This window comes from Lutra lutra, chromosome 1, assembly GCF_902655055.1.
Source record: "Lutra lutra chromosome 1, mLutLut1.2, whole genome shotgun sequence".
Taxonomy (NCBI): Eukaryota; Metazoa; Chordata; class Mammalia; order Carnivora; family Mustelidae; genus Lutra; species Lutra lutra.
In genome coordinates, this window is record NC_062278.1 from 163,479,736 (window position 1) to 163,494,306 (window position 14,571).

Consider the following 14,571-nt stretch of genomic DNA (forward strand, 5'->3'; position numbering starts at 1 on the left):
GGATGGCTCCAACCAGCCAGTCCCTCCGCCAGAAAACTGGGTCCTGCATTCCCTTTTTTTTCTCTACATTCAGTGACAGATCTTGGCGTTTTCCCGTCTAGCCATTTCTCTGTTTTTGCCTCTCTTTATCCTTGTTAACTCTTTATCTTTTTCTGGTCCATTCTGTCTTTCCTTGACCATCTGATAAATTGTTCTTTTTCCCAGTAGACTTGCCTCCCACAAATCTATACCTCCTAGTGCTAGCAGGGTCATTAAAAAAAACCAAAACAAAACATAAATTTTACTCTTGAATAGGCTTCAGGCAAACGGTATTACAATTCTGGCAGTTCCAAAGGAGGCACGTAGGGAAAAAGTTCATCTCCCTTCCCACTTGTTTTGTCTATCTTGCTCTCTGCAGCAGTCACTTTTACCAGTGGGCTGTGCCAGTGATTGTGCAGAGTTAAAGCTAATTATGTCTCTCCCTTAGGTTAAAGGCAGATTCCAGGGCCTGGCTCATGGTGTCCTCTAGTGTGCTGGTGCCACTTGCTGCCTTTTGTTGCACGGGTCGGCTGAGAGGACACCTGCTCCTGATGTATTCTGAGCTGCTTTGTGCTTCTCTGCCTGTGATTCTGTTCCCCTTAGTCTGCAGTATTTTCTCTCCCTGACGGGCTAAATTCCTTGTCATCTTCTGGACCTTTCGGGTGTTACCTTCTGAAAGGCACCCTCTGTGGTGTCACTCTGTCACCCCAGGTTGTCCCTGTCTGTGTCTTGCAGACTTTGTGCTCACCTCCCAGTGCTTATGGCGTGGGCAGAGATGATCTCTTCCTTGCTTCCTCCCTTACTGCCCTGGGAGCAGGAATCACATGTGTTTGTCTTTCTGTCCCCAGTACCTAGCTCAGAGCCAGTTTCTCTTATCCCAACCCATAAATCCAGAAACTTTGTGGTATTAATTGATTTGAATTGATTGCCAACATTTAGAACTTGGAGGCTTTACATCAATTCAATTTATAGCTCTTTGGGGGAAAAAATTGAAAGTCTGGTTCACGTTCCCATATGGCAGTACTTTCCTGGAGGTGTGAGGTAGTTGCCCTCTCTGGGGGATATGCTCTCATCACGGTCCCCACCATGTTGTCCTTGCACATATTTTTTACCCCTGCCAGGCCCATTCTATTAATTTTGTCGCTTGCCTGACGCCTGTGGACATTTGTGTTTGCCACGCTCAGTGTAGGAGGTCCCCGAGGGCTCTTCTTGTTCTGACATTCTGGGATTTAAATCTGTGGTGAGCAGCCGGTGGATCTAATTTGAGCTCATAGAAAACTGAAAGACTAGTGAACGAAATCTCCAAGGCAACAGCCTGAGGCAAGGAGAGGAATCTTTTTAGAACCACAAGATTGGGCCGTACCTCTACGGGGACTGGGGTGTTCAGGCACCAGGAGCTACCGACAGACTCAGCTTCCTGCAGGCTCATTCTTCTGGAAACTGCCCCAGGTGCTCATCCTGACTGGAGAAGCCTGAGGCCCAGCTTGGAGAGGGTAGTGAGCTGCAGTTTATCTCCTGGCACCCTTTGGATCCTCAGACAGTGTCGCTCCAAATGGCCTTGGCCGTGGCTGCGCAGGCCTAGTTGTTGCCGACTCACCACAGAACCTCGGGCTAGCTGCCTCTCGGCACCACAGCTTCTCCATCCTTGCTCAAGGAGGACAGCTCCTCTCCTGCCCAGAAGTGAGCTGGGGCTGGGGCTGTGCACTCGTTCGGTGAACATCAGAGCGTTTGCTAAGTAAAGAGTAACGCTTAGGAAGCTGCCTCCACATTGCTGCTTCTCACATGTGTCTAGATGAGTAACATGTTAAGACTAAAAAAGTGCTCATTTTCATATTGACATTCTCCTAATTTAAGTAGGCTGTCTGTTTTATGAGTACCTAGTGCTCCCCCTTCCTCCCCCTCCGCAGGGGCTTGGTAAAGCATCATCAGTGGGGGTAGGGTGGGGAACGTGACTTGCAAGTCTTTTTATTTTTCTTGAATTGGCCATTCTGAAAACATGGTCACTTGCCACATCAGAGTGGCTCTGTATTCCTGCCTTACTGCAGGTATCACTGTTAGGTGCCCAGGGTCGGGATCCACGTCTCGGCCTGGACACTGAAGACTTCCTGTGACCTTAGACGAGATGTCCCACTTCCCTGACTCCCAGTTTCTTCATCTCTAAGATGGGAATGCATTTAGCTTGGGGCCTGGCATGGGAGCTTGCTCAGTGGTTATTAGGTGGGCTGTTTCTATCATTATCTCTAAACAGGATCCCCTATCCCCTCTCCTGCGACTGAGTTCCTCCGCCCCAACTGTGAGCTTTGTTGCCCTGTTCTGGAGTCAGGGGCCATAACATCCACTCTCTGATCTGCCCTGCGGCACTCTGATGCCAAGGATTCCGTAATTTCTTTCTCCACAGGCAACCTCTTGCAGCAGCGTCCTATGTAGTGTGTTTACTTGCCTGGGGAACAGTGCTGCCTGAATGGATTTAGAGTGTCACACACACACTTACAGAGCAGTGCTCCACTCAGCGACTGTGCCTCCCTCCCCAGTGAGCCAGGCCTGGGCCTTGCTGTCATCTTTCCCTCGTTCTTCCTTTAAGACTTCTTGCAAAAGGCATCTTATTTTTAAATGCCAACTGTTCATAATTTCTCACGAATCCTTTCAGGCTTTTTCCAAGACTCCATATACAAGCACACTCTTTCCCTTTTTATAGCACAAATGAGAACATAGTGCATATACCACTTGGTAAATTGCTTTTTTCACTTGCCCTGTGCATTCATTCAGATGCCAGATCCCCAGTTACTTCACTTTGCAACCACCCTCCGCCCCGACTCCTGCAGAGATGACACTTTCTAGGCCTCTCGCTTCTGATGTGCAGTGTTTGTGGCAGCAACCCTGCCTCCAGCCCTCTGTCACCTCAGCCCCTCTTGCTGCTTTGCCAGGCTAGTGTGTGTGAAGAGGAGATCGTGACCGAAGCCCTACTTAGAAAGTGTCAATGGCTCCCAGTTGACTGCAGAAAAGATTCCATTCTCCTCATCTTGTCCTTTAAGGCCCTCACCAGGTAGAGCCCGCCAGCCCTGCACCTCTTCCTTCCTTCATGGACCTGTGCTTGGTCCAGCCAAACCTCAGACATCTCCCTCTGTGCCTTCTGTGTGTCCTTCCTCTCTGTAACACCCCTCAACTCCTACCCTCGTCTCTGGTCATCTGTTCAGGCCCATCTCAAGCTGTCTCAAGCTGACACTTAGGTGCTTCTGGAGAGCTCCTGAGTATGCTAGCTCAGCTTCTCTCACCTGACAGCTTAGCAGCTCATGTTTTCCAGACCTTTCACCATCCCGCCCACCGCCCTGTCCTCCATCCAGCCATAAGCTCTTTGAGTACGAAGTTCTTGGCATGTATCTTGACATATCCCATTGCAGTAGCTCAGTGGTATGGACCTGGGCCTTTAGTAAGTATTTCTCTAGTTCACATGTTTAACAAATATTTGAGCATTTCCAGTGTCTGGCCACTTTCTAGGGCCTGAAGATACAGCAAGGACAAAACAGAAGCCCACAGCCATTGTGTTCTGGTAGGAGTGATGACAAGCAGGTGGTTCACACGTGTATTCTGTCCCATGGGTGACAACCAGTGCTGTGAGAAATGAGGCTGAGGAAGGGAGAGAAGGAGTGATGGTGGGGTCATGACTTCAGATAGGGTTGGCAGGGATATGCAGAAGTGCCTTGTGGCCAGACCTACCTCTGACTGACTGGTGAGCCCTGGCATCTCTTAGCAATCCTGGCTCCTCTGCCCTTCGTTGCTTTGGTGGTAGTTGGCCCTTCTTGGGGGAGCCCCCCGCCTGTGAGTGCTGCTTGGCGAGTACCTCTCTGCCTGCTCTTGTCAGGGTCAGCGTCCCCCGCCCCCCCCGCAGCTGACTAGCACGGTGGTTCAGGAGTCAGGCAGCCTCCTGTGCAGTGGGTTATGTACCCCGGAGTATCCCAGCAGGGGGTGAGTGCTTTAACCTTTTTGTGCCTTGGTTTCCTCAGCTGGAAAAAGCAGGCATCATACTGTGAGGATTACGGAGGTGGTCTGTGCAGAGTGAGTGCTGACTTCATGTCAAGGTTAGTATTAGTAGACGGCATTATGACCCATAGCTGTCGTCGCTCTGATCTGCACCGATATACTGGAGCGACAGGCCAGTGCTCCCTCCTGTCCAAACCCTTCCATTGCCGATGGGGAACACCCATGTGTGTTTCATAAGGCAGCACCCTGCTCCCCAGCCTCATAGTTGTGAGGTGGCCACATGACTTACTCACAGCCCTGTGTGTTGCCTCCTCTTTGGGGACTCGCCTATCCATTCAGTGCTTTTGGGTGAGGGAAGCCTTTTGGTTAACGTCATGGTGCGGTGATTGGTAGGAAGTGCGGCTTGGGTTCCCAGCCGTGTTTCTTACCACAAAGTGTTGAATTTTCCATGCCCGACTTGGGCTGTCTGTGGCCTGCCCACGCACTGCCATGGTGCTGGTGGAGGGTGGGAGGCTGCAGCTGGGGGCAGAGGGGGAGTGGTCCCTGGAGACTTGGGGAGGCATCAGGCACCTGTGCCATGGTGGAGGCGGGACAAGGCCCCCTCCTCAGAGTCCTCATGTCACTTGAGGCTGAGGGCAGGTACAGGTTTGAGCCTCCAGTTGTCAGAGCTGGAGGGTGCTTTAAAAAGAATCTGTCCATTTTAATTTTGTGCAGAATATGGATGAGGAGGGAAGAAAGCTGCTCAAGGTCACAAAGCTGCACGTGGAGCACTTAGACCAGCACTTGGTTTATAATGTGTGATAGCTGTTAACTATCGTCACTATTATTGATTAGTTTGTGCATTTTTGCACACTCATGTGCCTCGTATGGGTGACAATTAATATTTGTGTACTGCTTTGCCGTTTCCCATAGTAGCTAATACTGGTTTCTGACTTGGTACCGACTGCTTTGCGTGGATGGCTGCTTTTAATCCTCGCCACAGCCCCACAGTCTGGACCATTAATTATTTCCACCTGACAGATGAAGAGTCTGATTTACAGAGAAGTCCCCTGCCCAAGATCACCTAGTTAGCAAGCAGCTTAGTTGAATTAAAATCCAGGTCTGTTTGACCCTAAAGCACTGAAGTTCTGAGCCATACAGCATAGTCAGTCCAGCCTCCAGGGGCCCCCATGTTGTAGGTGAGAGACATGATGCTTAGAGAAGCCAAAGAACTGTGTCCAGGCCACACGGCCAAGCACAGTGCTCCTCTTTCCCTGCACTGCTCTGATTGTGGCCCTCTGTCTCCTGACCACACAGGATCCCGTCTGGCCACCTCTCGTGCCACAGTGACCAGTGGGCCTGTGGCGCTGAGCTCCCAGACCGGTCTGGCTCCGGAGGCCCCCATTCTGGCTCTGTTGGTACAGGGAGCATTGCCCAGATGGTGTTTATTCTCGCATGACTACTGTGTGTATATGTATATTTGTTGATTAAAATATTACTTGCTGTATTTTGTAGCAACATTAAAAAATATTACAAATCTCCTCCTGCTAACAAGAAGCTTGCCAATGTTTTCCTTAACCCCTCACTCACCAAGTGGTGTGGTTCAGTTGATGCCCACCCCCACCCCCTCCCAGGCTGGGCTGAGGAAATCGGAGCCTGTGACTCACCTGTGTAGAACCCTGCCATACCTTCCTTGGTCCCTGGATCAAATTTGGGCTTTTTACATCAGTGGGTCTGGGTTTGTGGTCTTGCCTTGGCCTGCCTCCTTGGCCTGGTCATCTGGTCCCGTTCTCCTTCTCACACACTGGCCTTCTGTTAGGTACTTGGATGTGCCAGACTCCGTTCTTCTCAGAGGATTTGCACTTACTCACGCCTCTGCTTGGCTCTAGATCATTTTCTCCAGGATCTCAACATCACAGTACAGTCAGGGTCTCTTCATGTTGGGTGGGAGTATTGACATTAATGTCCTCCCCTCTAAGGGACCTTCCCCAGTGCCTATGGCTTCCTGCACCACCTGCTGTGTGCCCCCATCACCGCAGTGCTGCATTTTATTCTTTTTAAGCACTTGTCACCTAATGTGCTTCACCGATCTTTAAGACACACATTTTAATATCTCTGGAACAGGAGATCATAGGTGGAATATTAATTTCATTGGTGTTTTTGTCTCTCTTCAGATTATATGAAAATAACTGGGTTATTTATAATTGACGGTGTCTTAGGTTGGATGAAATAGAATTTGTGAAATTATTTACTTGTTAATTGTCTCTCACTTCCCCTGAGAATGTAAGCTCCATGAAACAGGGACCGTGTCCCTTTCACGGCTGTTTTGTTGTTTCTTCTCACCCATGGTTTCTAGAACATTGCCATCACACACACCATGGATACTTAATAAACAGATACTTGATGAAGGAAAGTGGGTTGTCATTACGGAGCCCTTGGCCAGGCTGCTCCCTCTGGTCCCCATGTGGCTGCACTGCCATGGTCTTTTCTCTGTGTGCGGTGCACACTCTTCCTGGTCACATGGCCCTTCTCCACAGCGAGGACTGGGGCCTTACCAGCCACGGCTGCCTCTTTCGTGCACATCACACATGTCACTGATGCTTCACCCACAGCCATATGGATTCTAGGACCACTCAGTGTTCTCTACCCTCAGGACACGTGCCCTGCGCGCCCTGTCCCTCAGAGGACTGGTGCATCTCACCGAGCCCACTTGCAGATGGAGGGAGGAGGGGAGCCATGCCCTGTTCTGTGCTGGTAAAAGTTTAACAACCAGATCTCTGCCCAAGAAAGGTCCCCGATGTGTGGTATTTGCTAATTTCCGTGGTGGAAATACTCTGTATCATGGCCAATTTCAGGCTACTGTCATGAAGTCAACCAGTTTGCAAAATGGCTGAAAATTTAAAAATCGGCTCTCCCGAGCTGGCTCCAGCACACCATTGGGACACCCAAATCTTTCCCTGCAGCCTGAGTTCACCGTTGAGTGCCAGCTCCATGTCCCCACTTGCCTGGAAGAGCATTCCACTGCAGCCGTGCTGTCGCCCTCCATCCAACCTGGTGTCCCACCTTGGCCCTCTGCGCAGTAATTTGAGCAAGAAGTGGGCACACTGCTCTGTGGAGCTACCCCTCCGCTTTCCTGACACTGACTCATTTCAGGTCTTAGTTGCTGCAGCCATAATAAAGGAGGGAGCCAGCAGGCTGGTAGGGGCTCTTTCCCTGTTCTCATCTGAGACTTTTATCCACATTCCAGCTCATTGGCTACACTTCCAGAATAGTCTCTTCTCGATTTCTCTTTTCCTGGCATTCTCATGTTGTCCCACTAATTACTCTCCTTCATTCCTTACTGAGGCCACCGGGCAAAACCTCTCATTCCATGCCACCACCACTGCTGCTGGTGCCACACCTGCTTGTCACTTCATGATCAAGGTTCCACTGTCCACTCCACTGCTCCCTGTAGCAGTGCTGAGTATCCTCTGAGGAGCACAGTCTTGTGTTCTTTCCTGGCTCCGAAACTTTCAGCAATGCCCTGCAACTGTTGGAGGCCTTCTGCCTGACTTTGAAGCCTCTCTCAGTATTGGCTTCATCCAGATCCACCTTTACAACCCACACCTTCCAAAATGAACTTGGGGCTGCAGGCACCCTGCTCTCTGACTGTCCGTACCCCTGTTCTCTGTGCCCTGCCCTGCACGGTACGAGGCACCCCAATACACTGTAGCATCTGTTCTGTCGAATTCTGCTCTCACCCTCAGGAACCCACGCAGGCACACCTTTCGTGGGATACCCTGCTTTTGCTGAGTGACAGTCCTGTCTGGACTGCTCATTTTTGTCTTTCTCTCTTTATTGGTAGCTGTCTTATTGAAATATGATTCACATACAATATAACCCACCCATTTAAAGTGTATAAGTCCGCGGCGCCTGGGTGGCTCAGTGGGTTAAAAAGCCTCTGCCTTCGGCTCAGGTCATGATCCAAGGGTTCTCGGATCGAGCCCCACATCGGGCTCTCTGCTTAGTGGCGAGCCTGCTTCCCCTTCTCTCTCTGCCTGCCTCTCTTGGTATCCCCCCAATAAACCATTCACAGTTCTGTCTCTGAAAAAAAAAAAAAAAGTGTATAAGTCCATGGTTTTTAGAATTTTCATAGGGGTATGTAACGATCATCACAGTCATTTTTAGAGTATTTTCACTAAGCACAAGGTAACCACTAACCTACTTTTTGTCTTTCAAAGTTTGCCTATTCTGGACATTTCAAATAAGTGGAATCATACGGTGTGTTGCTGTTTGTGTCTGGCGTATTTCAGGTTTGTGCTTTTGGTAGCAAGTATCAGTACTTCATTCTTTTTTACTGACAAATTATGTTCCATTGTGTTGATAGACCATATTTTAGGACCCATTTTTTATCTGATGAACATTTAGGTTCTTCCTACTTTTTGGCTATTATGGATAATCCTGATAAGAGCATCCATGTACAAATTTTTGTGTGGATGTATATTTTCATTTCTCTTGAGTAGATACCTGGGAGTGGAATTGCCAGATCAAATGGTAACTCTCTGCTTAACGTTTTGAGGAACTGTCAGACTTCCATGGTGGCGGTGGAACTTTATGTTGCCATCAGCAATGTATGAGGGTTCTGATTTCTCCATCTCCTTGCCAACATTTGTTATTATCTGACTTTTGATTGTAGCTTTCCTAGTGGACACGAAGTGCTGTCTATCTCATTGTGGTTTGAATTTGCATTTCTCTAATAAGGAATGATACTGAGCATCTTTCATTTTTGTATTAGCCATTTGTATATCTTTCTTGGAGAAGTAACTGTTCAGATTCTTTTTTTTACTCACTTTTAAAAATTGGGTTATTTTTCTTTGTAATTATTGAGTTGTGGGAGTTTTCCCTGTCCCTTGTCATGTGTATGATTTGCAAATATTTTCTCCCATTTTATAGGCTGCCTTTTCACTTCCTTTATTGTGTCTTTTGGTACACACAACTTTTTAAGTCCAAAATACCTAATTTTCTTCTGTTGCTTATGCTTTTGGTGTCATATCTACAAATCCATTGCCAAAGCCAGAATCATAAAGACTTAACCTCTGTGTTTTCTTTTATTTATCCTTATGTTGTTTTAGCTCCTCCATTTAGGTCTCTGATCCATTTTGTATTAATTTTTGTCTAGTATGAGGTAGCCATTCAACTTCTTCCTTTGCATATTGAAACCCAGCTGTACCAACATCATTTGTTAAAGAGAACAAATGAGGGTTCTTTCCCCCATTCAGTTGTCTTGGCCCCTTGTCAGTCAATTGAACATAGATACATAGGTTTATTTCTGGATTCCCGACTCTCTTCCACTGCTGTGTATGCTTGGTCTTCTCTTGTCCTATATTAATTAGCTATTTGATTTGTATTTATTTGAAATACTAGAGGGACTCAGTATAATCTTTGGTTGCTAAAAAACGTTCATGGTAAGCAGTGCCCAAAGTGAAAGCCCTTCCCCAGCTGCCCACTAACCATCATGTTTTCTCTGTAGCCTCATAGATGTTCACTTCTGACCAGATACATGTATTTGCATATATGCCTATATGTGAAAGTTCAATGCACGGCCACATTTGTGAATGTATACATGTACATACTGACATATTTATATCTGTATGTCTGCATTTCTACAATTGCATATCGCTTTTTACAAAATTGGGCTATAAAAAGCGTTCTATGACTTTAAACATCGAGAAGCTATCCCATACACCCTTCATGTCAATAGTATGTTTTACCTCATTCTTTCTTAATGGCTCCATCATATTTCATAGAAAGCACACACCATCATTTTTTCATCCAGTTCCTTATTGTTGCATATTTATGTTTTTTCCTTTTGTTTTTTGTTTTTTGTTTTTTGTTTTCTATTCCATTTCTGCTGTGTTCATGTGGGAGCACTTTTCTCAGCTGGGTACCTGGAAGTGGAGTTGCTGATCATGGCTTTTGTCTGAAAGTCATTTTTAATGTTTTCCCCTCAACTGTGCTTTATGATGCCTTGCATGTATTAGGTACTTAATAAATATTTACTGAAGTGAACTCTTAAGGGTTTTTACTCTGGATTTATCCCTAGCTTGCTATTTCATTTCGGTAAACTGTTTTATGATACCCTCATGACTATTTCACTTCCACTGAAATGAATGAAAGTGTTGGTTATCCAGTTTTCATTAGGGGGAACTGTGGTGGGATGAGTTAGGCAGTGTTGTCATGTCTACTCTGTGTGTGGTGCTGGGAATATATGGAGAGGAGTGGGAGGTCATCCCAGCTTTTGAGGTGTTCACAGGTAGGACAGATGGTTCTTCCCTAAGAGCACACATGTGTTATGATGGGAGTGAAAAGGAAGGGGAGGATTGATGTTTACTTAGAGTGCTGTCAGGGGAGGGACCATGGAGGAGGGACACTGAGATGCCCTAAAAGGAAGGGGAAGCCTTGGACAGGTGGAGATGTCCTGGGACTGGACGGCTGCTGCTGGTTCTTGGCCAAGGAGCAACATAATGGGTGCAGAGGAGGTGAAGAAAGTTATTCCACAGAGTGTGGGGTATGTGCGGGGAGCAGTAGGAAACTGCTGGAAAGCCAGTGGGGGACATGCTGTGGTCAACCTGGAAGCCACATAGGGCTTTGGCTCTAATCTTCTAGGACTGGGCTACCTTGAGAGGTTTTTGAGTAGAATTGTATCATTGAAGTTGGTCTGGAGGAAGTGGTATGCTCAGTCAAGTGGGGACATGGATAAAGGGCATCTTCATTTCCAGAGATTTCTCTGACACAATTTTTTCCTTGTCCCTCTCTTCCTATCCCTCAATTCTTCCCTTAGCTGTCTGAAAATGTGGTTCACCGCATGAAGGATTCCAGCCAGTCTTGCCAAGCGGGGCAGCCTGCTTCCCCTCCTGCCCCTCCACCTTCTACATTTGGCACCTGCAAAGGCCCGGAGAAAGGTATGGTGGCTTGCAGGGATTCTCTGGAGGGCGGGAGTGGGGTGTGAAAGAAATGACAAACAGCCTTCCTGTCAGAACAGATTTGACAGCTAATGTGGCTCCTGTTTGTTTCTGGGTGATGTAAGCAACTCCTTTCTGATAACTGCCTTTTAGGAGAGAGTGGCTTTCATACGTGACAGACACTGTCTGCTCTGATGAAAGCAGCACATTAGTCAGAGTGCCTGTGACTGGGGCCAGACAGGCTTCCTCGCTGTTTCGTTTCTCCATATGTAACAAATGAAGCGAAAGGGCTTGGTAACTCAGGTAAGAAGTTGCTGTTAAGAATCCCTAAGAGACGCACTGTCATTACTGTTCGGCATAGTTCAAAGAGTGATAGGGGCTTATGTGAACTGGGCCAGCTCCAAGGAATTGAGTTGATTTGAGCGTTGACCTCAGCACCTCGAACCGAGCGCTCACGTCAAGTGGTCCTGACCTGGCTCCTGGAATGGTTCACTCTGGGCTTCTAGCAAGGCCTGCCACCCCATACCTTTCAGGGGCTCCTCTTTCTGTGCCCACACTGGGCTCAGAGCTCATTTGTTTCCTCCTCTGTGGGGTCCATGACAAATTGAGGAATTTGTGCTTTTCTCCAAACAATGACTTTCAGCAAACACAAAGGAATGAAACAATTTAAAAAGGGATATAAGGTACAGAAATATTAAGATATTACAAATAAATTTGGACAGTCTTTGGGGCAGCTGCTATTCTCTTCAATAAATACCTCTTTATGAGAATCTGGGTCTTATCTATCACCTGCAACTTGTCTTTTTTGCCAGTTTTCCTTATTAGATTGTAAGACTGTAGAAGATACCCTGTCCACTCAGCATTTATTGACTGCTAGCCGGGGATCAGGACAAGTGCCTCGTGCTTGTGCACGGCGTTGTGTAGACAGGGCTGCCACCTTTATGGCTCACACGGCTCTAGTTAAGGAGCCAAATGCATAACCCTTTAGGTTACATGTATCATGATGAGGCAACACTAGAAGCATACCCGTGGCCAAGGTAGCACAGAGGAGTGACTCGTTATTTTAGTGAGGGGCTTCAAGGGGAGATGATGTTTAAGTGGATTTTGAGAGATAGAGCAATGGTAGATGGGCAGTTCAGGCATGGTGAACAGCGTAAGTATAGGCCCAGAGGAGTGGCACAGCCTGGCCTCTATGGGACCCTGGAAGTGATTTGCTGTCTCTGGAGTACAGAGTACAAGGAAAGGGGAGCTCTTGGGACTGTCCTCAGGGACCAGGTCACAGACCTCTGCACAGAGGCCAGAGAGCTCTGCCTGCACCCTTGATGGCCAGGGGCTCTAAGCAGGCCTGCTACCGGCTTGCCTCTGTATTGTCTGCCTCAGGGCTTCCAGAGCATTAGAGCAAACTGGTACCTGGGTTTGGACCCACCCTGAGATCTCTTTGACTATCTACCAGTGAGGGGGCATACGAAATTCTTGAACATGCTCTTGTCCTTTAAATAAAGGGCTGGCTCCCCATGATATCTCTAGCAACTGACAGGAGGGGTGGGGTTGAAGAGGGCTCTAACTTAATCCAGTTCACTTGAAAAAACTGGATTAACTCTGGTGAGAGGGGGAAAGTGATAAAGTAAGCAAAGAAGGCCAGAATCTAACACGTAACACGTCAGCTTCAGCTTCAGAAAATGAAAGAAGCACTGGTCTCAGATTTGGTAAGTTTCAGCAGTTTAAGGAGCAAGAATGGTGGTTCATTTGTCATTTGGTTTTAGTTATAACAAAGTATTTTGCTGTTTAAATGATTGTGAGTATGAGTTTCTGAATACTAAAGAACAGTCAGCATAAATGGGCTGTCTTGAAGTTGACTGATTTTAAGATATTTTTACTTTTAAAATCAGTGTTTGCTTTCATTTCAGTGATGGAACAAGATTAGAAAAAGAAGTTAAAATTAAATCCTTATGTCACACCATACCTCAAAATAAATGTCAGAGGAAATAAAAGATTTAAATGTATGAATTGAAGCCATAAGACTACAATAGTAGTACATATAAATACAGTAAGTAGACTTTCTAAGCACTCCATCAACTCCATCAAGAAACCCTAAATTAAGAGAAGTGGGAAATGTAACTCTAAGGCATTAGACAATTTAGAAACAAAATAAATGAAGAATGAATGATAAACTAGGGAGATCTAACATGACAGATTATTAATAGTCCTGATACAGAGAGTTCTTAGAGATCTTTGACAACTCAATAGAAAATGTGTACGAATGCTTGTAAACATGTGATGAAGTTCTCCACGTTGCTAATAGTGAAAGACATACATAATGAGTGCTCCCGAGGGTCAGGGAAGTGGGCAGGCTCCTAAATGCAAGGTGGGAGCGTGGATTAGTGCCACATTCTCTGCCATAGGTAGATACATTGTGTTTGTAGTTACAAAATAAGAAAGTTGTATGAAAAGCAGAAGTAACTGTGATAAATTATATCTCAATAAAGCTGTTGTAAGTAAACAAGAACAGGGGCATTATGTCAAAGTCAGAACTGGGCAGTGGTTTACTATTTTTTTTTTAAGGTTTTATTTGTTTATTTGTTAGAGAGAGCAAGAGCGAGCACAAGCAGGGGGAACAGTAGGCAGGGCAGGCAGAGGGAGAAGCAGGCTCCCCACTGAGCAGGGAGCCTGATGCGGGACTTGATCCCAGGGCCCTGGGATCATGACCTGAGCTGAAGGCAGCCGCTTAACTGACTGAGCCACCCAGGCATTCCTGGTTTACTGTTTTTTCTTCCCAGTTGAGAACCTGGCATGCTACCGAGGAGCACTTACGCGTGCCCTCCTTTCTGGGTGGAGCACCACTGTGCCCGTCCTCCTGTGAGAGGTGGCCTGAACGCATGAAACATAGGATGATTACTTTTGGAAGTGCCTCCCTGAAGTGTTGAGTGCTGGAGCCTCTGAGTTCAACACGCTTGAAAAGGTCTTGGCAGTGGAATAGCAAATCCTTGCATGTTCTCTCACAAAGCCTGGTTCTTCTGCAGTATTTTTATAGGAGTCCTAGGTGCTGCTGCTTTAGAAACTTGAGAAGGACCGGGGATGGGGGGGGGGACATTCGGCCAAGGCCACAGAAAGTGTTGAGCTTTGGCTGAAATATGGTTTAGGAAGGGCAAAGGTTGTGAGGAGTGGGGAGTAGCAAAACCTTCAGTGTCTCCAAGTGGTGGAGAGATGAGTGGACTGGGTTTGCTTAGAAATTGCCAAGTTGGGACGCCTGGGTGGCTCAGTGGGTTACAGCCTCTGCTTTCGGCTCAGGTCATGATCCCAGGCTCCTGGGATCGAGCCCTGCATCGGGTTCTCTGCTCAGCGGTGAGCCTGCTTCCCTCTCTCTCTCTGCCTGCCTCTCTGTCTACTTGTGATCTCTGTCAAATAAATAAATAAAATCTTAAAAAAAAAAAGAAATTGCTAAGTTCATGGCCATTAAAAGGTAGCCCCTACAACAACTTAAGAGCCCAGTAATATTGGGGCGCCTGGGTGGCTCAGTGGGTTACAGCCTCTGCCTTTGGCTCAGGTCATGATCCCGGTGTCCTGGGATCGAGCCCCACATCGGGCTCTCTGCTCGGCAGGGAGCCTGCTTCCTCCTCTCTCTCTGCCTGCCTCTCTGCCTACTTGTGATCTCTGT

The 14,571-nt window shown here is 47.2% G+C and overlaps 1 protein-coding gene across 3 annotated transcripts in view; it reads left to right on the plus strand.

Moving 5' to 3' along the window:
- Nucleotides 1-14,571, plus strand: part of CHCHD6 (coiled-coil-helix-coiled-coil-helix domain containing 6) — a 241,505-nt gene that overhangs the window by 8,788 nt on the left and 218,146 nt on the right. For all 3 annotated transcript variants that reach the window (XM_047742899.1, XM_047742908.1, XM_047742890.1), the window contains exon 2: nt 10,796-10,916. In XM_047742899.1, coding sequence (XP_047598855.1) covers nt 10,796-10,916 — 121 coding nt within the window. The remainder of the gene's footprint in view (nt 1-10,795; nt 10,917-14,571) is intronic.